The sequence below is a fragment of the Epinephelus moara genome, chromosome 22, assembly GCF_006386435.1.
Source record: "Epinephelus moara isolate mb chromosome 22, YSFRI_EMoa_1.0, whole genome shotgun sequence".
Lineage (NCBI taxonomy): Eukaryota > Metazoa > Chordata > Actinopteri > Perciformes > Serranidae > Epinephelus > Epinephelus moara.
Genome location: NC_065527.1, coordinates 32053427 through 32077475, shown reverse-complemented (window position 1 = coordinate 32077475; position 24049 = coordinate 32053427). Strand labels below are relative to the sequence as shown.

Genomic DNA, 24049 nt, shown 5'->3' with positions numbered 1-24049 from the left:
TAGTTCCTACGTTCCCTGAAGGCACTGTCACTCATGATTCCACACCCCTCTCAGTTGATGCCACGCCCCCCACACCACATCAGGGTCAAAAGTCTGAAACTCAAAAAACAGATTTGAAAGTGGAAAAAAAAAGATCTGAAAGTGAAAAAAAGATTTGAAAGTGAAAAAATAAGATTTGAAACTGTAAAAAATAGGATCTGAATCTGAAAAGATAAAACATGCAACTGAAAAAAATAAGACCTCAAATGTTAAAATATGTATGGAAGTGAAAAGTGAAAATAAATTATTCATTCAAAAGAACTACCAAAGTGAATCAAAATTTTATTTAACCTGAAAAAACGTTTCATACACTTATTTTTATTTTGAATACATTGTTGTATTTTTCAAAATTTTCAGTTTCAAATTTTATTTTTTCAAGTACAAAACTTTTGACCCTAATGTAGCTCCATATCCCCTCCCTGTCACAAAACATTTTTTGAATGTTGCCTGGAAGTGAATTATTTCTCGCTGTAAACATGATTATTGCAGTTTTAAATTTGACCAGATCTAAAAATTTCAATGCATGTGACTTTAAAAACAGTGTATGCATGTGTTTCCTGTACCCCACATTGTGTACTGTGTTGATTGCTGTCTTCTGTATAATGGATGTGTCCATAGGATGTGCTTTGAACAGTCTACAGTAATATGATAAGTAGTAGTAGCCTATGGTGAATTAAAGATGTGATAAATTTATTGCTGTTTGTAAAAACCGTTTAGCCAAATCATGAATTACCAAAATATATTACCATTTTACATTTGTAAAAACAATAGTTTTCAACAACAGAGATTTAAAGTACAAAATGCTAAAACAAAGAAAAAAACCTTTTTTGTTTGTTTTGATATTATTGCCAGATATCTAAATATGTAGTTACTCTTTTTTGTTTTTATATTTATGTTACAGTTCAGAAAAAATGTAAATGTTTGTGAAACAGTTACGTAACTCCCACTCCCTCTGACGCTTCAAGTTACGTCACGTTACGTCGGAACCAACAGCCTGGTAACTTCTGCGCTCTGCCAAAGGAAGAGGAAATACCAAATTTAAAGATATCCTGATATTTTTGAGGATACTAGACGAGACAGGACTCCGAGGAGAACTGAGATGGAATGACTGGCGGCAGTAACACTGTGGAGGGGAACAACCCGACATTAAACAGAGGAGGAGGAAGAAGAAGAAGAAGAAGAAGCAACAGGAGGTTGAGATGGACAGACATGGCGGCGGACGGTAACAGGTTCCCAGTTATCAAATAAACCCCCGGCAAAGCGAAACCGAAGACGAGAGGCGGCTCCCGGGGAGCTTTAACATATTTTAATGTTGCATGAATAGCCGGGGCTCCCCAGGACTGTGAGCCCTCCTCTGAAGCCTGCATGGCGTCCACCCAAGCCCGGCTAGGCCAGCAGGCCTTAGCGGTGCTTGATGTGGCTCTGCGAGTTCCCTGTATCTTTATTATCGACGCCATTTTTAACTCTTACTACGACCCTGGTTCGGGATGGGCCGGGGCGATGGGGAACGTGCTGGTCAGAGTCATGGGTGAGTATTTTAAAGTCCAAATTTAGTCAACAGCACCCAGCAAATTGTCAGTTACTGTTAACGTGTAGCTAACTGACGCTGCGTTAGCCGTGACGTAGCACTGTGAAGCCATGTCACCTGTCAAACTGACTAAAGCCGACTTAGCCACCAGCAGTAACATCAATACGAGCCCGATTTGTCTGATACTGTGCTTGAATGGTTTACCTCAAACCTCATTCAGTCTTATCTGAGGAAAGCAACTCGGTATCTAGCTATAGCTAACCGGCTAACGTCAGGTCTTTTAATGACAGGGGTTGTGTCAAATTCCGTATCCTCGCCAGAATCCACTGTTTAGGTCCTTAAAGTAACTGTGGGGGGCATTTAGGCAGCCTGTCATTCTGCCTGTCATAATAGGCTTCTTTACCCATTGTAACATTTCCCAGAGAGCTGTTATCTTATCCAATCCATCATCTGAACTCTGTAGAGGACTTGGTGTAGGCATGACTGATGTAAACATTAACATTGCAGTGTTGTGCTGCATCCAATGATTACCTTCATTACATTCTCGATTAATCAACAAAATGAAAAATGACGATCACAGTTTCTCAAATAGATAAGAATGAGATAAGAATATAAACAATAAAAAAGAACAGCATAAACAGCAAAACATAGCAAAAAAATAGCAGTAACAGTTATAGCAGTAAGGGACAGAAAAACAAAATGAGCAAACACTGTTAAACTGTATTGTTCACAATAAAACGAAACTTTCACGTTGATACCAGTAAAATGAACCCAAATCAGCAGTTTGATGCGGCTTCTGCAGTGATGCGGGCACTGCGCCAGACCATCATGGTGAAGAGAGAGCTGACCTGAAAGGCGAAGCTCTCAATTTACTGGTCCATCTATGTCTCAACCCTTACCTATGGCCATGAACTCTGGTCAGCGATGGAAAGAATGAGCTTGCGGATACAAGTGGCCAAAATGAGTTTCCTCAGAGGGGTGGCTGGTCTCAGCCTTTAGAGATAGGGTGAGGAGCTTGTATCCAGTTGGAGCTTGGAGTAGAGCCGCGGCTCCTTTGCGTTGAAAGGGGTCAGTTGAGGTGGTTCAAGCCTCTGATCACGATGCCTCGTGGTGGGCGCCTCTTGTAAGAGGTGTTCGGGCACGTTCCACTGTTAGGAGGCCCCGGGGCAGACCCAGAACACACTGGAGGGACTACATATCTCTTCTGGACTGGGAACGCCTTGGGGTCCCTCAGGAGGTGCTGGAAAGTGTTGCTTGGGAGAGGGACATCTGGGGTGCTTTGCTTGGCCTGCTGCCCCCGCAGCCCGGCCCCGAATAAGTGGATGAAAATGGATGGATGGATAAAAAAGGTCCTCAACTAGGTTGCAGCAGTATACTGATTCCAAGGTGTACTGTGGTATCAAAATTAACAGTTAACATACTGTGTACATTTGCTTATCTATGGTATTGAAAAAAATGCAACTAGACAGAGAGTCTCATCAAAATGTTTGTTTACCCAGAGGCAAACCTTCCGTTGTTATTCTTTTAAGGATCATTGTAACTGATGATAATGATAATAATAATTCTGTGATACCGTGAAGCCACAATATTTTCTTAGGCAGTTATCAAACAGTGAGAATCTCATGTCATTGCAACTTTGTCCTCAGCGTAATTAATTTAATACCAAAGCCCAAGCTGACTAACTTAAATGTTTTGGGTTTTTTTCTGACCAAAAGCCCAGAACTCAAATATATTCAGTTTACTATCACAGAAGAAAATTAGAAAATATTCACATTTGCAAAGCGAGATCCATTGAATGTTTTGAATATGTGCTTTTAAAATGGTTTAACTGATTTATCTAAAATAAATTAGAATTAACTATTCTGTCAATGAACTAATAATTTCACCTCTGATAGCCTCATGGTCATCTTGATATCTCATATTAGTAGAGTATTCACAAAATGGCAGAAATCACAATATCAAATTGTTTGCATTTTTGCAGTCTGATGCACTTTGAGTTTTCTTTTACATTTTTCCTTTTACAAAATTGCATTTATATTATTGTATCATGTGATTCTCAACAAATGTTTTCTTATTGTTGTAGCACTTGACAGTGAGAAGTTAAGCCTCTCAGTGCCTTGAAACACTTGTCTACATTAATCACAGCCTTGCTTTTTGCTCCTCACAAACAACATGGTTAAGCCTCTTTCTGTGGAGTGATTAGTCATTAGAACTGTACACAGACAAACAACCACTAGGTTACATAACTCTTCGTTTGTACAGTTTAGACCTTTGAACAGCTCAGGTCCCATCAAAGTCCTGTTGGTGTTAGCCAGGAGCTCTGGGTTTGGAGAGCCAACAGGCCAAATGAGGTGCTTTTTAAGTAGGTAAGGCAAGAGGCTCATGTTGCTTAAACCCACGAGTCTTTCATGTAAAGTACCAACACATAAACCAACTAATTTTTACCTGAAATAAAACTGAAACAAGACTGAATCAAAAACTGAACAGTAATATCTGAATATATTCAAATTAAGAGTTCTTAAACAACTAGGTTCAGTTAAAGTCCATTTAGTCAATCGACTCTTATCAAAGCTGATCCAGGGTTAAAATTGTCCTTTGCTAAAGCATTTCAGTTAGAGGTTGACCTTGTGGGGCCTAATGTCAAGGTGGCAACCAGCCGTGAGGGATGAGTCAGTCAGTAAAGAGACAGTCCAGGCCAGTATACTGACTTGAGATTATATGCAAAAACTACATAACACCTGTTATATTTTAATACTGCATTTCTTCTTCCTTTTTTCTTTTCTTTTTTTTAAAAGATGAAATTAGTTTTGTTTTGCTGCTTTTAAACGTACAATTTATATATATTTTTAATCAAAATAATAACAAAATGCAGTGCCGTCATTGTGATCAGTTTTTCCCGGGTAGGATTCCTTCAGTGTTCATTGTTCAGGAGGTTTTTACTGGGCGCCAAATTATCTGCAGAGGTCTCCTCGTCTCTAGAAATAAACAGGCTAGGTGATTTAAACCAGTAAAATCCCTGAATAAAGCTGTTTCATGTATAAAAAAAAAATCAGTGTTCTGTTTGGCTTGTCGTGGAGGGGCTGCTAGCCTAGCTCCTGCTAATGTGTGGGGTTTTTATTTTTTATTTTTATTTTTTTGGTAACTTGAGATCTAGACATTCATGGGGGTTTTTACCTGGAGCTGAATTATCCACAGAGGTCTCTGACTCTCCAAAATAAACAGACCAGCTGATTTAAACTAGTGAAAACACTTAAGGCAGTTTCATGTTAAAAATGAGTGTTTCCCCAACACTGTATGGCATAATTGTATTGTCACCTGACCATACGTGCTGCACACACCAGGATAGCTTGTGAGCGTGATGTCAACAAACTCCACACACTACAGGAGAGGTAGTCACATTCACAGGCACACACGTTAACATTTATTTACATTAAATCGCAAATTGCAGCCTTTTATGCGGTTATGTAATCGCACAGCCTGACATTGCGATTGCAATTGCGATAGATTAATCGTGCAGCACTATATGCGACACACTCTTATTGTGTGTATTGTGGACAGCATTCCTCTCACATGAAGAACTCAGGTGTTTATTTTATCCGTATAGTTTAGTGTGCTTCCATTTTCAATCTCATGACAGGTCATCCGTCACAAGCGCACCTGCAAAAGTTTTTTCTGATAATTGTGTATGTGTTTTGCTCCGCACACCCTGACAGTGACCTGCAACCAAACATCTGGGCTGTTATGTCTTAAAAAATGTTAAACAGGATTTGTTTGATGACTAATTCTTTTTCTGTTTGCCTTGCTTTGCCCTGCTACATGTTGCCTCTGACTTTTCAGGATCATAGCGCTGTGAGCTGATGATAGTTTTCCTTCTAATCTTGTTTGTGTTTCACACTCTTGAGTCATTCTATCTCAGAGAACCATGTTCTCATTCTTCACCTAAAAATCCAAAACACATAATGTTGTTTTATCAAACAGATTGACTTTAGTGAGTTGCTAATCAGACAAACTTACAAGCTACAGTCAGCAATAGTTCATTTTATGGTTACTTTCTAGTCCATGTGATAGAAAACACTTTTATCACTTTAATGTTTGTCTTTTCTGACTGCGTCTCTCTTGTGTCTCAGGTGTCCTCATCTCCAGCATGGTGCTGCTGCTCTCTCAGAAAGCCTTGTTTAAGTTCTACACCCTCCTCTTTGCTGTTCTCCTCGGCATGGCCGCAGTCCTCATCAACTACTACGCCACCTCCCACATAGACTTCTACAGCGCCTACTACAAAGCGGCATTGGGGTTCAGACTGCTGCCCAGAAACGGGCCGACGCTGTGGCTGGGCATGGCCGCTGTCCAGCTTGTTTTTGGTGTCGGCTACGTGTTCCTTCTCAACCTCCAGTCAGTTTTTGCCGCTCTGGTGGTCCTGGACATCATGATCCCTCTGTGGGGGCTGATGATTGAGCTGCCTGCGGATGTCAGGCAGCTGGTGGCGGTGTTCTCGGGTCTGGTGCTGGCTCTCAACACAGCTGTATGCTTGGCCATGAGGCTCAAATGGTTTTACTACTCGTGCCGGTACGTCTACCTGCTCGTACGGCACATGTACAGGATGTATGGGCTTCAGTTGCTGCTAGAGGACACATGGAAGAGGATCAGATTCCCAGATGTTTTGCGGGTGTTCTGGCTGACCCGGGTTACTGCCCAGGCACTGATTCTGGTCTACGTGGTGCTTGCGGTGAGGAGGGAAAGCGGGGACGCCACAGGTGGTGCCACCGACGGAAGCTCCAATTCACAGGTGAGATTAGAACGAGTAAGTGTGTTTTTGATTAGGAAATCTGCAGGTCACTGTAAAGCCTTGGAAAGCACTGAATTCAGTTCCTCCAAAAAGGTGTCAGAGGGAATTTCATTTACAATGGTCTTGAACATTTTTTTGCCTGCTTTAGACAATAACATTAGTTAAAAATATTTTTTGTATTTTAATATTTTTTTTAATTTAATTTGATTTGATTTGCCTTTGCCTTTGCTTACAAGACACCTTAAAATCAGAGTAATATTTTCAGGCAGCATTTAAAGGAAAGAAAATGTAAAAAAAAGCAGCAAAGTCATTGTACATAATCAGATCGTCACTATGTAAGACCAGGTTCGTAGATCACTCACAAATGCATTTACTGTGTAGCACTCTAAAAGAGAAATCAAGATGAATACTAATTAAACAAACTTTATTTTGCCTTCTCTTCCAGGCTTTAGAAACCAGGCTTTAGATCAGCTGTTTCATAGAACATTAACACTCTTAAGTCATCATAGTTTGTACAATATAAAAGAAAATTGGACTCACTATCTACTTCCCCCAAATCACACAATTTACCTATGGCTAAGCCACGCCCCCCTCCACTCACTCAGACAAAATATCAACATTCATTGACCGGCGCTATGGTAGGTGTCACAGTACATGGCATTTCCCAGGAGGCAATTGATGATTTCTAGAGACATAGTCATTGAGAAGTAACCAAAAGGGCCTAAACTACGCATTGGAGGGATATATTTATTTTTTTTATTGTTGAGAAGGTCGATGAAAAGCTTAAATTACAAGCCAAAATTTACAGGTCCCAGTGTAAGCGTGATAAACTGCATCTGCAAGGTTTTTGGCTCAGAATATGAGAAAAGGATAACGGCCTTTTTAACATCTTTACCAAGAGTGTCTCTCCGTTAGTTTGGTGCTACAGTATTTACATTGAATCATTCAGCATAACGTTTGCCAACCGTTGTTATCTCTGCGATTACAGAAAAGTTAATGAAGCTAAGCTCCAGAAGTTAACGTTAGTTTAACTAGAGCCCTTTGGACAACAGCTAACAATGATGTACGATCACCAAAGTACAAAACTATAACAAAATAGGCCAATGAACTCCCAGCAAACAAGGTGACATAATGAACAATGCAGCTAGGAGCTAACGTTAGGCTAACGTTAGCTAGAGATGTTAAAGATAACTTTATATTTCTTTCCAGCAAAGGGACAATATGTTGCCTCAAACATGATGTTGACTTACCTTAGAACAGATGTAGACATCCTTGTTAATCTTATTCACGTTGAGTTGATGTTGTGGTCTAATGTTACCACACAACTTTATCTAAAGGAGACACTTTTCTCGGTTGAGATGTGGTTTAGGAAAGGGTAAAAAATACACTCCGTCACCCAGCCTCTCAGGATACCTTGTGTCTGAGTTGCATGTACCCCATGCACACCGTTTGACCATTTTTAAACTTCAAATCTCAGAATAAGCTCATAAAACCGAACAAAACTGACTTTCTGTAATGCATTTCAATGAACGTCCAGGCAGAGAATGTCCAAGTGTATGGGAATGGCTATACGCACTGTGATTGGCTCATCCCGTTTGAGGGCGGGGTTTAGCCATAGGTCAATTCACATATTCTGTTTTCCTCCTGAATTTTGTTAAATCACCTGATCTCAGTGTCCAGAGGAAAAACACCAGCTCTCAGCTGTGCAACTTAAAGGGATAGTGCACCCAGCAATGAAAATTCAGCCATTATCTACTCACCCAAATGCCAAGGGAGGCTCGGGTGAAATTTTATAGTCCTCACATCCCTTGTGGAGTGCTTAGTTTTTCCATTTGTTCTCAGTTTGAGAGAGAGACAGGGGCAACACTCTCTCTCAGTCTTCTGTACTCTGTGCCCCTGATGGCAGGGGTACACAACAATCCATAGCTTGAGCAACAGCCGTAGAGCCAACGAAATCTGTCTGATTTGTGCTGGAAGGTGAGCAGAGAGATCAGGGTGCTGGCAGGATGGAGGGAAGCTGAACATACTTCATTTACTCATACTACCCACATTATGATGATACAAATTTGGTTGGAAATCGGTAGTATCTTGTTACTGAATTATCATCAGCCTGATTGTCCCCTCTGGTTTTCCATAATGCTTTGACCAGTTTAACTGTTAAAAAAATATTACATTGCATTCTGTGTGGCATTAAAAAGGTCTGAAAAGGTCTTGAATAGAATTAGTTGAACATTGCATAAGTCCTGTTTAATGCAGGCCTGTAAAATCCTGCACACTGCAGGAGCAGCTTCTGTCAGTATCTGTCTCCTTGGGAGGCAGAATTAATCCTGGCTGCAGTGGTGCCTTGGATTCCTCAGAAATGTAGGCACACCCACAAAGCATGCACAGTCTGAGTGCCTGCATGTTAAGAGTAAAGGGAGTTCTAAGTAATGATGTAGCTGAGTGACTGCTCTCTTTTCAGGGTTACCTGCTGAGCTGGGACGTGTTCTGGGATCTGACCAGTAACCTGATCATCTCTGGCTGTGACTCCACGCTCACTGTCCTGGGGATGAGCGCTGTTATCTCCTCTGTCGCACACTACCTCGGCCTCAGCATCCTGGCCTTCATAGGTATGACTGGCTGTGACTGTGTTAATAATCTGCATACTGGCTATAACAGGGCTTGAAATTAACTTTTTTACATGGTAGCACAAAATTTTGCTGGTGCTCCTAACTTTTTGAAGTTAGGAGCACCAGCAAAATTTTGGGAGCACCCACCTTAATGTTAGAAGCACCAACAGTTTAATCGATTTTTTTTTATTGCAACAAAAAGTCGACATTTTACTGTATACATTACATTATATGTGTATAGTACACTTATTATTAACAACTTTTTCAGTTAAAGACATTTTTAGAAAAAACGCCACTGAACCACTAAACACCACTGTGAATGAAAGAGAACCCTTACTACGGCGGGCATGTCATCAGAATAGGAGGGACAAGGAGTGAAGTGAATGCATTTCGTAAACAACCAACATGGCTACTGATTTTGAAACTGTGATGGTAAATGTGTTGAACGAACTGGAATGTACATTTTCTTTAAAAGCAGAACAAACGGCTGCACTGAAAGCTTTTATTGAGAAAAAAAAAGGATGTGTTTGCCGTCCTTCCTACAGGGTTTGGTAAAAGTTAATTTACCAACTGGCCCGGTTGATTGGGAAAAAGATGGGACTCAGAGAAAACCCAGTGACTATTGTTTCTCCGCAAGTTGCTCTCATGGAGGAGCAGGTCAGGGAAACGACCAAGCTGGGAATCACAGCCATGCAACTCGGAGTCCACAGTGAGGAGGAGGAAAGACACACAAAGACGGCAACACTCTTTCCCATACATCATCACAGCTCATCTCCGCAACAGCTTGCTGGTCTGTTTACAGTGGCGTTGTGCTAGCCTACGTCACACGTTTCGTTTACTCTGATTGGTTTTCCGTCTTTCCAATTGCGTGAAGGGGCACTTTGAGTGACAGCCGTTGATACAGCCCCTCAGGAATAGAGGAAATGTACACTCCGTGTCGAGACCCATTCGCGTTTTGCGAATTGGGTCTGGACACGCCAGGCTAGTTCAGTGGTGGTTCACTGGTGTTTCTTCTAAAAAAGTCTTTCAGCGTTCGCTTCATTTTCTCTTCTCTCCGGCATAAATTAGATTTGGCTTCTAGTTAGTTCTGAGTGACAGAAGTGCCACGGTCACGGAGTGATTTGAGGCTAATAACCAATCTAAAATTAGCATTAAAGTCAAGCTCATGTTTGATTGGTCACTGTCAGCTCACGAGGTAGAGAGAAGTCTGGGAACTTTATCAATGTAGCCTGCTAACTTTTTCAAACTTTTTCAAAATTCTATTTTGAGGTCGCACAGATTAAATTTTGGTCACAATTTCGAGCCCTGTATGAGAATGCTGCTGGAGTTTAGTGTGTTGTCTTGTTTTGACCCCTCAGGTTCCACAGAGGAGGAGGACAAGCGTTTAGGCTTTGTGGCTCCTGTCTTGTTCTTTATCCTGGCTCTACAGACTGGCCTCAGTAGCCTGGACCCTGAGCAACGCCTGGTATGTCATTACAGCATTTATGACTTATTATGCTTGTTTTCCTCCACTGTTTTCATTTTGACTTTTTGTGGGACTTATCTGTCCTGCTCTCCAAAGCAAGGGCTTCCTAAAGCCTCTGATTTACCCAGTGGTGTAGTGGTAGTTGAGGTGGTGAGTTGATGAAGTGACTAGGTAGGTGGGTAGATTGACTAGGAGGAAGTGGGTGTACTCTCCTATATATTCCAATGGATTTTCGGCTGATAGGTTGGTATTTGGTAAACAGCAAGAAGAAGAGGTGCTACCCTCCACTACACCACTGGATATACCTGATTTGAAGACATTATACAACAGTAACTTCCTGGAGTGTTGCCATGTTGATTATTATTTTCTCAATTTGTTAATTATCCCCAGTGTGTGTTGCCCAGGGTATTTTGTTTCATGATGTTCTTACCTATACAGATTGAATGAGGTGGTCAAGCCTATTTTGCACACCTGTGTGATAGGGATGCACCGATTTAATCACCGCATGTCAGGAAATAAAAATGATATTCACTGATGGCAGCAGCCAAAGTTTTTCTGTTGTGTCACATCAATTTTGCGTCAGCTAAAAAGCAGGGCTCCAGACTAAGTCCCTATCACACAGAAAGCATTTTGCAGGTTGCAAAATGCGAGGCGTACCGTACTACCGCACTTCGCCTCCATGGTGGCCGTTTCAAGTACTGCACTGAAATGCTTCCACGCCTGCTGTTTTCTGTTGAGATGGTGGAAACTGTGGTTTGTAAAGTCGTATAGCTCTGGGTATCCAGCAACCTCTACCACCAGTTTCTCCTCCATTGTTTACCAACTGTAAACTTGTTGTGACCACCACAGAAGGCCCGCCTCTCAAATCACCCGATTGGACAATGGGAAAAAAGAGATGACATGGGGACTTTTCCGCACTGAGTTGAAATTTTTTCAACTCGAGGAGTTCAGAGCGCTCCAGCAAAAACGGCACACGTCTGGAGCACAGAAACACAAGGTGCCCAGCAGCGCAAAAACAGCAAGCAAAAAGCTTCATTCTTGTTTAAAACAATTACAAAAAGCCGCCTGCTGCTAAAACACTTTCTGTGTGATCAGGGCCTAAAGGCATCCTGTCATTACAGGCAAAGTAGAGAACATGTTTGGGATGTACAGAGATCTTTCCCGGGACGCTGTCGGGATGAAGTGATGCCGTAAACTTACTATCGACATGTCAGGAACACACCCTTTTGTTTCCCAGATAATGAGCTAGTTAACAATAGCTGTCAGCAGCTAATGACACTAACTGCTAACTGAGGTTGTATTGATTTACATTATAATGTGTTCAAGCTCTACTCCGTTAAAATGAGTTTTGGGCAAAGGTAAATCATAGGGTGTGTCCCGAATCGCATGCTAGAGGGTAGACTGACATGCAGCAAAGGGCCACAGGCTGGAGTCGAACCCAGGTTACTGCGGCAACAGCCTTGTACATGGGGCGCCTGCTCAATCCACTAAGCCACCGATGCCCCTACACCCTGAACTTTGACCCTCTTGCTTTTATATCCATTACCTTAGAGATAAAACTAACGCCACTCACCGAATTTGCAGGGGATGATCAACCTGAAAAGCTCTGCCATTGTTACTTTGCAATGTTTGTAGTTTAACTTTAAAGTTATAACTGCACAAATTGTAGATTCTAACATATTATATTTGTGACAGTGAAATTACATCTGCAGTTCTCTGACTTTTTTTTAAAGTAATTTTTTATTTTCAAAATTCAGGAACACATATTAAAGCATACAAATGTATAACATTGTTATTTTTATAGTTTACGTCCTTTTGATGTTTTTAATATTTATAGTTATTTTGTTTAGTTAAACAATCAATATTCCTGTTATTACTATTTGACTGGTCATCGGTTACTTATCAGTTACTTGATTGCGCTGTCATCCATCATTGCAGCTTCTGACAGATTTCAGCGACTTGTTAAGCTGTCATCTGTTTGGGGCTCAGTCAATGTGAGTCTGTTCAGAGGATTGTGGGTCAGAATAGCCAGAAAAGCATGCTGGCTTGTACACTGCAAAATTGGACTGGATGTAGGAGAACATCCTGGTATATTTTGCATACTGCTTTTCACATGTATTGGGACATACTAAATCTTTTTCTGGCATACTATATAGTATTGTAGTATGGGTATTGGAATGCACAGAGAATGTTCTCATGATGTGTTCAATGTAATCTTGTAGAATGTAGTTTTTGGTCAGAAACTTAAAAAAAGAAGTAATTTGTTTATGTTTTCACAGCAATATAAAAAGATATTGGAGAGGGAATCATGATATGTGTGTATATATACACACACAATAAAAAACTATTGAAGCCGTTATTTCTTTTAAAGATGTTTTTCATGTGAAAAGAGGTTATTTTAGAGGTTGTTTTGTCAAGGTGTATGATTGACTTTGCTCATTCAAGGTTAAAGTTAAAGTTCCACTGATTGTCACACACCTGAGTGTGTGAAATTTGTTCTCTGCATTAGGGTTGTGCCGATGGGCGATCCGATCACGATGTCTTTTTTTAAATGACGATGCAATCGCAAGGTGTGGGGGGGGGAGACAGCGCGTGTGTGGAGCATGCTGACGAGATCGAGGCTGAGTGAGAGGAGACCGAGGGAGGCTGCTTAGTGAGAGAGCGGAGGGGGGATCAACGCCTCCGCCCGCTCGACACAAGCATACTCGGGTGTACTATAAGCGGAGCGGACTCCGCGAGGAATGTCCGCAGTCATTCGGGCTTTCATAGTTGAGCGCACTTCCGCGTTGTAGTTTCCTGTAAAAATGTCCGTGAAAAATCCCCGCGATGTGAAAAATACATGCCGAGCAGTCACTGGTGCGGAGCGGAGTCCGCGCGGTCGTAAAATCTGAGCTTTGCGCGCACAGGGCTTGCGGACGTCCGCTTTGAGTCCGCGCGGACCTCCGCGGAATCTGTTCCGCGTATGTTCCGTCCGAGTATGTTCGGGCCTTAACATGCATGTCGCAACCCACGACCTCCCAGTCTCAGGGTGGACACTCTACCACTAGGCCACTGAGCTGGTAGTGTAGTGTAGTGAAGGACTGAATGACTTTAAAACAGTTGAGTATTTTTTTTAGTGTAGATTTCTTTGCTTCCCTAACACAAAAAGGGGCATAAATAATAACAAAAACAAAATAAGTAAAAACAACAAAAAAACTGACCCGATTGTTATTTTAAGAATAGCTGTCAGCCCAGGATTTCACATTCAGTGCATCCCTGCTGTCTGACACTGCTCAGTACTTCACAAACTGCGTATTTAAGCCTATATTATAGAATACATAGTTGAGAGATGACAGGAAATCAGAGAGTGAGAGATGCAACACATTACTCAGATTCAGGCAGGCGTCACATTTGATCCTCGATATCGTAACCACGATGCCACTTTGGCTTAAGTCTTATTTTGACTTCTAATTGGCATTAAACAAGTCTTGAACTTTGTTAAGTCTAAGTTGATGAAACTTGCAGGCATCTTGAACAGATTATGTGGAAAACATCTTTTTTGAGAGGTTATATTTTAGCATTGTACGTCGTTGACTAAGAACCTTTCTCACTTTGGTTTGAAGGTCCGCCTGAGCCGGAACATGTGCCTTCTGCTGACGGCCATCCTGCACTTCATCCACGGCATGACCGACCCTGTCCTGATGTCCCTAAGCGCCTCCCACATCTCCTCTTTTCGCCGCCATTTCCCCGTCTTGCTGGTGTCACTGGCGCTCTTCGTTCTCCCCGTGGTGCTCAGCTACGCCCTCTGGCACCACTACGCCCTCAACACCTGGCTCTTCGCTGTCACTGCCTTCTGCGTCGAGCTCTGCCTCAAGGTGAGGAATGAGAATGTACTGTTACATTTGTTTTGAAGAAGTGCACACCCGGATACTTCCTATTAGGTCTCATCAGTCTGTGAGGTTTAGTGTATGATATTCTGTGATAGAAGACTGACTTTTAACTGCTTCGCTCTGACCTTTTTTTCTACTGTTAAAGTTCTATATGTAACTGTTTACAGTTATTCATTGTTTTGTTTTTTGCCAATGGGTGAACAGGTTTCAACAAAAACAAAAAACAGAGACCATCCCCAACTTTTTTGGTTGCCTCACAGCCTGTGGACTGACTTCTACGTAAAGGATTCAGGACAGATATTCCAGGAAAATCCAAGGGATGTGACGTTACGCGAGTGTCTTGCCTTTCTTCAGCTCTGCTACAGTTGCTAACATTCGCTACAAAATTGAGTCTGCTAATGTCAACAAACTACCAGCATCCATAACATACACATGCTGTCTTCTGTTACGTACATTTTACAGTGGCGGCCCAATGGAGACAGACCTTTACTTAAAGCCCTGTAGCAACTTGAATTAAGCCAGAGCGCCAGGTCTGATCCTGGACTGCCCTCTCGTCCCGTCCGAATCAGCAAACCTTCTGTTGCTACAGTTACACGGGTTAGACTATCACCTAGGGCTGGGCGGTATGGCCTAAAATCAATATTAATAAATATAATATATTATGTAAGGGATAATGTATAATGAGCCGGTGAATACTGGGAAAATAACTCCCGACAGGGGAATAGAACCCCGACGAGCAGCCGTTTCACCGGCTCATTATACATTATCCTGCTTATTACACGGCTAATTATCAGTTAAATAAATAATGTTGTCTGCCTCCGCGAAGTGCATTAAAACCGACCCAGGCTTAGTGGACTGAACCGAGGCATAAAACTCGCGTAAAATGTCATTAAGCATGACTGCCGAGTGTGTATTCAAATCCGTGTTCTTTTGTTTTTGGCAGAGAAAGTCAGTCAAAGAATGTATTCTTATTCTTCAGCGGCATCCCATTCCCCAAAATCCTTGTAGCTACTCTCCAAATAAGTTAAAAGAAATGTTAAAATCAGCCACTTCTGTTTGTTTTTCCCCTCGGAAGTTGTTTGACAGCTGCAGTGTTGCAGGACAGCGTCCCTAGCAACGCTGGGCTACATAGCAACTGTGTAATGACCGTTGCTACTAGCAACGGTCATTACACAGTAATATCAGACCGCTGAATGCCGCGACTGACCAATCAGAATACAGCATTTAATAGAGCCGTGTAATAAATTATTTATATTATATATTATATATATATATGCGCGATACAGAGAGACAGAAATGACATGCCGTCGTGTAAACAATGTAAGTTGTTACTCACCAAGTAGAGCTACTGAAGTCATCTGGTGGAAAATAATGCATCCTAAAAAAATATATAAATCGCAATATATATCACTGGGGGAAAAAAAATTGCAATGTCAATTTTTCCCAATATCGTGCAGCCCTACCACCAACATGCTGAAGAATTTGTCGTCGTGTAACGTTATTTGGCGTAGATGAAAACAAATGCTCTACAAATATTCTTTCATTTGTTCCATTTTAGATGATAGCGGTGGACCAATTTCATATTTGTTTACTTACACAAGCACTCAATCTCAAAACAGTCTCTTGTTTAGAATAGAAACTCAATAAAATTTGTGTTGTTGACATCAAAAACCTGTAAGGTCTACTTTTTCTACACAGAAAATTCACAGAAGGAATCGATAAAGAATCGGATTGATAAGCAGAATCGATAATGGCATTAATATCAGTAAAATCCTATCAATTCCCATCCCTAGTCCTGAGTGATAAACATCATCTAATTCATCCAGACTCCAGGCCTGATCTGGCTGTTAAATTAGCTAGCTTGCCGTCTGCAAATTACTTTTTCAGCTAACGTCACAAAGCAACCAACGCCAGGTCAATGTAGAGTAGTGTAACTTGGTTACACCTAGCTGGCTAACCTTAGCTTACTTGCTCCTTCACGTTATAGCTCGTTTTTCTCTGCCAGTGTAGCTATCTAAAGGAGGGGCTGCTAATCTGTTTTAAACAATTTTTCCACCCTAATGTGTGACTTACACAGAAAACAGTAGGCTCAGGCTTTTTCCTGTGGATCATACAATAATGTTATGCATTGCCCTTTATCATCTGTTCACTTCATCCTAATGTTCTTTCAGATGTTGCTGGTTGGTACAGCTTTCAATAAACTGTATCTAATCGGTTTCTTCCCTCCAGGTGGTGGTGTCACTGACAGTCTATGGTCTCTTCATGGCGGATGGCTTTTCCAATGTCCTGTGGGAGAAGCTGGACGACTATGTGTACTATGTGCGCTCCACAGGCAACATCATTGAGTTCCTGTTCGGCGTCATCATGTTCGGAAACGGTGCCTACACCATGATGTTCGAGTCAGGCAGCAAGATCCGTGCCTGCATGATGTGCCTCCACGCCTACTTCAACATTTATCTGCAGGCCAAGAATGGCTGGAAGACCTTCATCAACCGCCGCACAGCCGTCAAGAAGATCAACTCTCTGCCGGAGGTGCGTGGGGACCAGCTGAGGGACATCGAGGACGTGTGCGCCATCTGCTACCAGGAATTCGCCACCTCGGCCCGCATTACGCCCTGCCACCACTACTTCCATGCGCTGTGCCTGAGGAAGTGGCTCTACATCCAGGACACGTGCCCCATGTGCCACCAGAGAGTCTACGTCGAGGATGAGAACCGAGACCGAGCTGCCTTTTCTAACAACAATGGGGGGTACGCAGTGCCGCAGGACGATGCTGCTGCAGCCCCACCAGCACCAGGAGAACACCAGCACGGACAGCCAGCCGCAGAGCTGCCCATCGACAGGGTGGTGGCTGACGTCCAGGCTGCAGGAGGAGCCGGAGAGCTCGACAATGAGCTTCTGGAGGACAACGACAGCATAGAGTACGACGAAGATGAGTGGGGGACTCAAAATGGCAGCACGCCAATAGAAGAAGACTATATCAATGATGACACAGACTCTACCGAAGACTGACTGGAAGAGATCTGTAGAGAAAATCTACATAAATCTTTATTATATTTAAGTTAAAAATTAATAATAAAACACAACAGCATCTTAATTTGAAAAATGTCAGGGATGTCATTCTCTTTTCTCTTGTTAGTTTCTTTTTGTTTGATTTTGGGTTTTACTCTATAAGGGCTCATGGAAATAGTAACTGCTGCTCTCATTCTGTGTGTGTGTCGAGTGTGTGTGTGCCGGGGCTGCATGATGTACACCAAAAAGTCATTCTGTCATTTTAATTTGTTTAATAGATTATTTGATTAATTTGATCCCAGAATTATTTGAGATCCTGATCCAAATCTTGCTCTGTGGGCTCAGCTGTCTCCACACGGTTTGTTTCCTGATGCCTCAAACGTTGACACACATCAGGAAGTTAATTTTTTTCTGCACAGCTCAGGTCTGCCTTGTTGAGCAAGCTGCAGAAAAATGAAAATAAACAACACTTGAGTCACAACTTTGTTTAGATTTTGTCACTTGTGCCACCCCAGTGAGTGTTTGTGTGTGTGGAAGGATATGTGTTATAGTGTGTGTGCCTGCCAACATGTAATGTTCTTAGAAGATGTCTTAAAGATGCAGTTCATGTTCCCCAGCAGTGTATTAAAGGGGAAATGCTGGAGTGTGTTAGTTTATTAACGACAAAGCTGCAGTGCATAGAAATAGAATGAGTAGAACGGACAATGAACTGTTGCCACGGCCATTGGACTTAAAAATGGCAATTGTTGTCACGGTGACAACACACATCAGTGAGGCTGTGAAGTGTGTCACACGTCAAGTCAAGTCTATTTTGGCATACTGTTAAGTTTTCAAATAAGATGCTAAGTTAGCAGCACAATTAAAGGTCCAGTGTGTAGGATTTAGGGAGATATATTGGCATATATTTGAATATAATATGCATAATTATGTTTTCATCACTGTATAATCACCTGAAGAATCATTGGGTTTTTGTTGCCTTAGAATGAGCCTGATCATGGCAGGATGCCAATAAATCCTACACACGGCTCCTTTTAAGCTAGTTTTAGTTCAGTGAAAGAGAGAAACTTGGACAGTTGTATTTTTCTTTTTAATATGTTGATTTTTTTATTTGTTTGATACCAATGAAGGTAGTGAAGTCTCTGCTCAAACACATCTCCCAGCTGAAACTACGGGGAGATATCGTTAACGCAAAAGTACTTTACAGGGTTACTTTTCTCAGTCGGTAGCGCTAGATCCAGCAATGTGCGATTCCTGTCTAGCTGCAAGGCAACAGAGATAGTGCACAGGACGCCACTCCACTGCTCGTTTGGTCATTGCTGTAAAGCCTCCCCTCACTGAGTTTGAAACTTGCTGCAAGTGGGTTTGTTTATACAGTTTTTGTGGAAGTTAGCCTGCTACAACAGTTGCAGTGGCAATAGTACACATAAAAATGATCGCCACTCTGACCATCCTGCTATGTTGATTTGAATGGGAATGTCCGTTCTACTCTCATTTTATTTCTATGGTAGTGATTAAACAAGTTCAGGTCTCAATATGCAGGTCAGGTTTTGGGAGTTTCTCGAAGGTGTTTAGTTCAAGAACACGTTTTTGTGCGCTTCTGTTTGATACCTGCTGTCATTACTTCCTCCAGCTGTTTTTCCCATAGCGACTGACTGACAGTCTCGGTGTTTTCTTCTTCGTCACGTGTCAGTGGCATGCTCAATACTTGCTATCGAAATGTTTCTAACTAAACCAGCCTCGACTGCTGTCAGAGTCTGACCTGCAGGTTGATCACAGCTTGTTGTTTCACACCTCTTCAACACTTTTCTCCTTAACGAACTGAAAGAGTGTGTTTGTGTCTAGAGAGAGAGAGAATGAATGAATGAAGGCAGAAGAGTGAAGCAGTTTTCTATCAACTCTGCGCCAACCAGAGAAAAACGGAGGTGTGTGTGATTAAAAAGTGACTTGCTACTGTAATCACTGATATACCTCTGTCATTACTTACTACTGGTCTCTTGTGTGACCTTGCTTACATTTGTGTACGTTATTGTACATATAATAAAACAAACACGTGCACACTTTCTCCCTTAGGATAAGATAAAACTTTGTTTTCAGTTACTTTTTTCTTTCAGTAATGCAAATTTCCACATCTCTCCTCATGTGAATCAGTATTTAGTTTGGTTAAATTCTTGTTTCCAGCCCAGAAATTGTTGCTTGTAATAAGCGCGCTGGTATTCCAAAAAGTATGTCAGGTAAAGTGATTATGTCTCGATGCTCCTCACAAAAATACATAATGAAAAGGTGCCACTTGTTTTGTCTACCTGCATTCATTTGAAAAGGAAAAAGGTACCGCCATTTGTTTTGTGTCAGTTATTAGTCATGTTGTAGGAGCAGATGTCATTTTTGTTCTCAGAAGACTCATCATATTCAGTTAATGCACCTTTTAGTGTCAGATCACTGGTACAGACGAGAGCTTTCTTATTCAGTCCAGCTCGGGCATCAAATGGTGATGACTGCAGCTTTGTTAGGGCTCAGACTGTGTTTCTGCTCTCAGGGCCTCTGCAGCACTGGAAGAGTATTTTTAATACATTTATGAAATTCAAGGCTTAAAAAAATCTTAAACTGCAAGAAAATGTGAAATTACATTTTCTGTTATTTCTGAATTTGCAGACACTGTCATGTCACACTCTCTGTGATATTTATCGTTAAGTTTGAGCTACAAGAAGCAGTTCCTCTGTTTTCTAGCAGCAGACATCCTACTGAACACTAGAGCTGCAACGAAGAGTCAATTGGAACAAAATTAATCACTAGCTATTTTGAGAATTGATAAATTTGGTCATTTTTCAAGCAAAAATGTTGAACATTTGCTGGTTTCAGCTTTTAAAATGTGAGAAATTGCTGTTTATTTGTCATTTATGGGAGTAAATGAAGTGTCTTTGGTTTTTGGACTGTTGGTTAAACAAGAAAATCTGAGGCCATCATGTTGGGCTCTGGGAAATTGAGATGAGCATTTTTCACAATTATTTGACTTGATACAGAGCAAATGAGTGATTGAGTAACTGTGAAAAATAATCAGCAGATTAATCTTTGTAGGAAAAAAAAATCATTAGTTGCAGCTCTACTGAACACTGATCCAAAATCTTAAAACTACTGGAACAACAGAGAGACCCAGAAAATATTTAGGAGCTGTGTTTTCCCAGTTTTACACAGTACAGATCCTTCAGTGACCACAGAGGTCTTCATCGTGAATTTGTATTAAACGCTTTCAAGCACAACTCCTGTGAGTATTACGTTGTTTAGACTTCCACAGCCTGAACATCTTTAAGGGTTTGACCTCAAACTGGTGTGCATTACTGTTATAATTTCTGCTCACAGGCAATAAGCTGCAAGGAGTCATGAAGTTGTTGATGATGAGACAGAGAAGGAGTCAAATCTGATGAGAAAGCTGTTTGTGCTCTGAAGAACTTTGATTATTAGTTTGATTGTTCTGAAAGCTTTTAAAAAGGTGAAAGCTGTTCATTTGAACTTTTGTTTTAAAAAGAGATTTATGTAAATAAAATCATCTTTGATATGAGTTTGGACTGGATCTCAAATGAATTTGATGAATTGAAATTGCCATGCTATGATGTATTTGCACGATTAAAAACTGACCTACAGTATTACTGATACTTTTTTTTGACCGAGCAAAACTAGATTTTTATGACATCGTTCCTCTACACTGTCTTTATATTTAAATAGGAAGAACTTGAGTATGAGTCATATCCTGACTCAGTGATGAGGCCTTTTGTGTGAATAAGAGCCTGTTTTGATCTGGTATTAACTTGATTTCGGTGATCTGCACACAAGAGGACAGCCAAGACATGTCACTGTTCACACCTGTGCCTATCATGGATCTCCAGCTGTGATCAGATTTCATTACTGCCTCGCGCACAGTTACTACATCCACACTTCTGCTAGCTGTTCTGAAGCATGCTTGCTAGTAAGATTTGCAGTTGTATGGGTACAGCTGGAGATATCACTGTCCGCAGATTTCAGCGTCTCCTTCCACAAGTTAAAATAAAACAACCACCACGTCCTGCACTGATGACATAGTCCTTGTTGGGGACGCATCAGGACACATTAGTGTTACAAATTAAAAAGATATGTTGTCAAATGTGTCTCAGATCATCTTGGCAAGTGTTTTGAGTGATCAAATGAGCACCTTGGTGGTCGCTTACACTTGTATTTACAGCTGTCCGCTTGAGATCAGATCACCCAAACCGCATGTTGATACCAGGTGTAAACAGGGCCTAAGTGACACCCAGTGAAACCCAGTGTTTTGCAACATTGAAATAAATATAATGTAATAATGGTAATCTGCATTTATAAAGAACTTTTCAAAACAGAGTAGCAAAGTGCTTTTCATGTTAGCAATTAAAACAGACAAGACATGAAAACAACTTTTAAAAGAACTGATTAAAACACTTTGGTGTATAATAACAGAGGAAGTAAAAGACAGTTTAAATGAACTTAAAACTCGAGAAAAATCAAGAGAGGCTCTTTTAGTCAGGTTCTCTATGTCCTGATTTCAACCTTGGTCCAAAACTTTGGGGAGTTTATAAACTATACATTTTTGGAAAGTTTAGAGTCTGACAAACCCCAAAACCAATGTTTCCATTTTTTTTCAAAGTCTCTGTAGTGGCCATCTTGGACTTTCAAATGGCGTAACCTGTTTTCAGGTTGATCCCTCATGATAAATCAAACTGGTTCTGAGTTTAGGAGTTATTGTCATATTTTTCATGCCAAAGAAACAAATGGGACCATTTCCAATACATTAAAATATAATCTGATGCTGCACCTGCCTACCATGTGTTTTTTATCAGGTAAATAATTGCTGTGTCTCTCATTAATGTATCTCTTATTACTACACTTGGTAACTAGCTACGCAGCTTGCTTCAGAAAAACAACAGCAAAAATAACCTAAGTAGCTAGTGTTAGCCACTGGTTGACATACCTAGCTAATGTTAAGTACAGTAAGTTATTTAGCAGTCATCAGTTGTCAAACGTTGGCACAGACAGACAGCGTCATTCAGCCAGGTGACTCTTTCTATTGATCTGACAGAGCAGAAGACTCTGGTGAGAGAAAGAGAGGAGGTGTGCTTAATGGTAAATAAGGACTGGTGTGACAATATGAATGTGAGGTGCTGTTCTGTTCCTGCTCATCCTGCACCACAAAGAGAATAAACACTCATCACGGCTCACGGATCACGGCCATACGCCATTCAGAGGTGATTGCAGAGCAGCACTGCCTGTGTACAGGAGGAGCGACCATGCAGCTGTCTTGTTGAGGTTGAGATATGTAAACATACTTCAACACATCCACCAGTGACGTGAGAGATGGAGCCAGTCAGAGGATAGGGCACGTTCCAGGACACCTCCATCGATGTCATCAATGAATTCACTGAGTCTGTGGTGGATGTCATTTGTAATACAACAGAAGCAAGAGTACCCAAAACTACAGTAAAACCACTCCACAAGTAAATGATTGATTTAAGTTAACTCTTTGGCTAGGTTAACACTGGAATACAGCCAAATTTCCCTAAGTTGGTCACATGACCTCAGCATCTGGTCACACGAAGAGCGACAAATATGTTGAAAGCTTCAGCAAAAACGAGGAAGTTGATATTGTAGGTCCAGAAAAGGCAAAAGCATTACCTGCATTCAGTGCATTCTCTGTTACTGACGAAACTGGAAGGTCTGCAAAAGTTGGTTTAAGCTAAGTTCACGCTACACGACTTTCAAAGTCTTCTGATCACTGTACAACTTGCTGTCTTGTAATCGATAGTCTTGAAGTCATTGTGGTTTTCACACTACATGACTGACCAGCAACAAATGGGTCACATACTATAAGATCCTTCACCAGGAGGAATCTCCGATGAATAGGCTCATGTCTTGTGATGCGCATGTCAACTCGTGGTGTTTACAAATATCATAGGTAATTTATAACTTAAAGAAACATTACAGGTTATATTAACCATTGTGTGCAATAGTCCACCTTCTCTGTCCCTCTCTCCATCACTCTTTCAAAAAACAACAAAAGATACCACATTACAAGCTATGCCAAGGGTATTAAATGGTATATACTTCCTATCTTGTGTGTGGGCGTCTCTCCACCGCATCCCCTCAGCTCATTTTGAAATGTAGTGAGCATCTTGTGGATGGATGAAAGCAGATTCAAAACAATACAACACAAGATAAAGTACAAATTTATTGTTTGTTCCGCTCATTTTTATCTGCTAGCTTAATGTCTAATATCAGCCTAGTGAGAGATCATGTCAGTTGTTGCCCGATCTATCGAGAGTGTTGCTAAAAGAGAGACGTGTTTCAATCAAAGTTAATATCCTCCTGATTCGTCAGTATGAAAGATGCCATTTTAGTGTCAGTATGTTCAGAAGGGTTAGGGCTGGGTTAAAATGGGTCCAGTACTTCAGTGATTATGAGGTGAGAGAATTGTGCATAATCTGTTCACATTTCCCATTAGAGTGAATAGACTCAGGACTGCTGCTAGTCTCCTAAAGGGGCAAAGCAGTGGCAAAACCCACGTGACACAGATACAGGGGGTAAAATCTGAAGTGAGCCATCTAGATTTTGCAGAATTCTGTTTTTGTGCTTCCTATTACTCAAAAGGAATCACAACAAGAAACATTCCAGAGCTGAGATGGTACATTTTGACAAGTAAGGCAGAGAGTAACAAGCTACCACCTACAGAGGATGTCCTGAAGCAGC

The 24049-nt window shown here is 41.3% G+C and overlaps 1 protein-coding gene across 1 annotated transcript; it reads left to right on the top strand.

Annotated features, from left to right (window-relative positions):
* Positions 1-1012: 1012 nt before the first annotated feature.
* rnf139 (ring finger protein 139) lies at positions 1013-20942 on the top strand. The gene is made up of 6 exons (XM_050035310.1): positions 1013-1567; positions 5695-6350; positions 8812-8959; positions 10318-10424; positions 14027-14278; positions 16523-20942. Exons 1-6 carry the CDS (start codon positions 1405-1407, stop codon positions 17303-17305), a joined length of 2109 nt encoding a protein of 702 aa, XP_049891267.1. The 5' UTR covers positions 1013-1404; the 3' UTR covers positions 17306-20942.
* Positions 20943-24049: the final 3107 nt, after the last annotated feature.

Bases quoted from the DNA above. Each gene is read 5' to 3' on its own strand.
- rnf139 (XM_050035310.1), top strand. From the start codon at position 1,405: ATGGCGTCCACCCAAGCCCGGCTAGGCCAGCAGGCCTTAGCGGTGCTT. The intron at 1,568-5,694 runs GTGAGTATTTTA...CTTGTGTCTCAG, and splicing joins CGTGCTGGTCAGAGTCATGG to GTGTCCTCATCTCCAGCATG. The intron at 14,279-16,522 runs GTGAGGAATGAG...TCTTCCCTCCAG, and splicing joins GCGTCGAGCTCTGCCTCAAG to GTGGTGGTGTCACTGACAGT.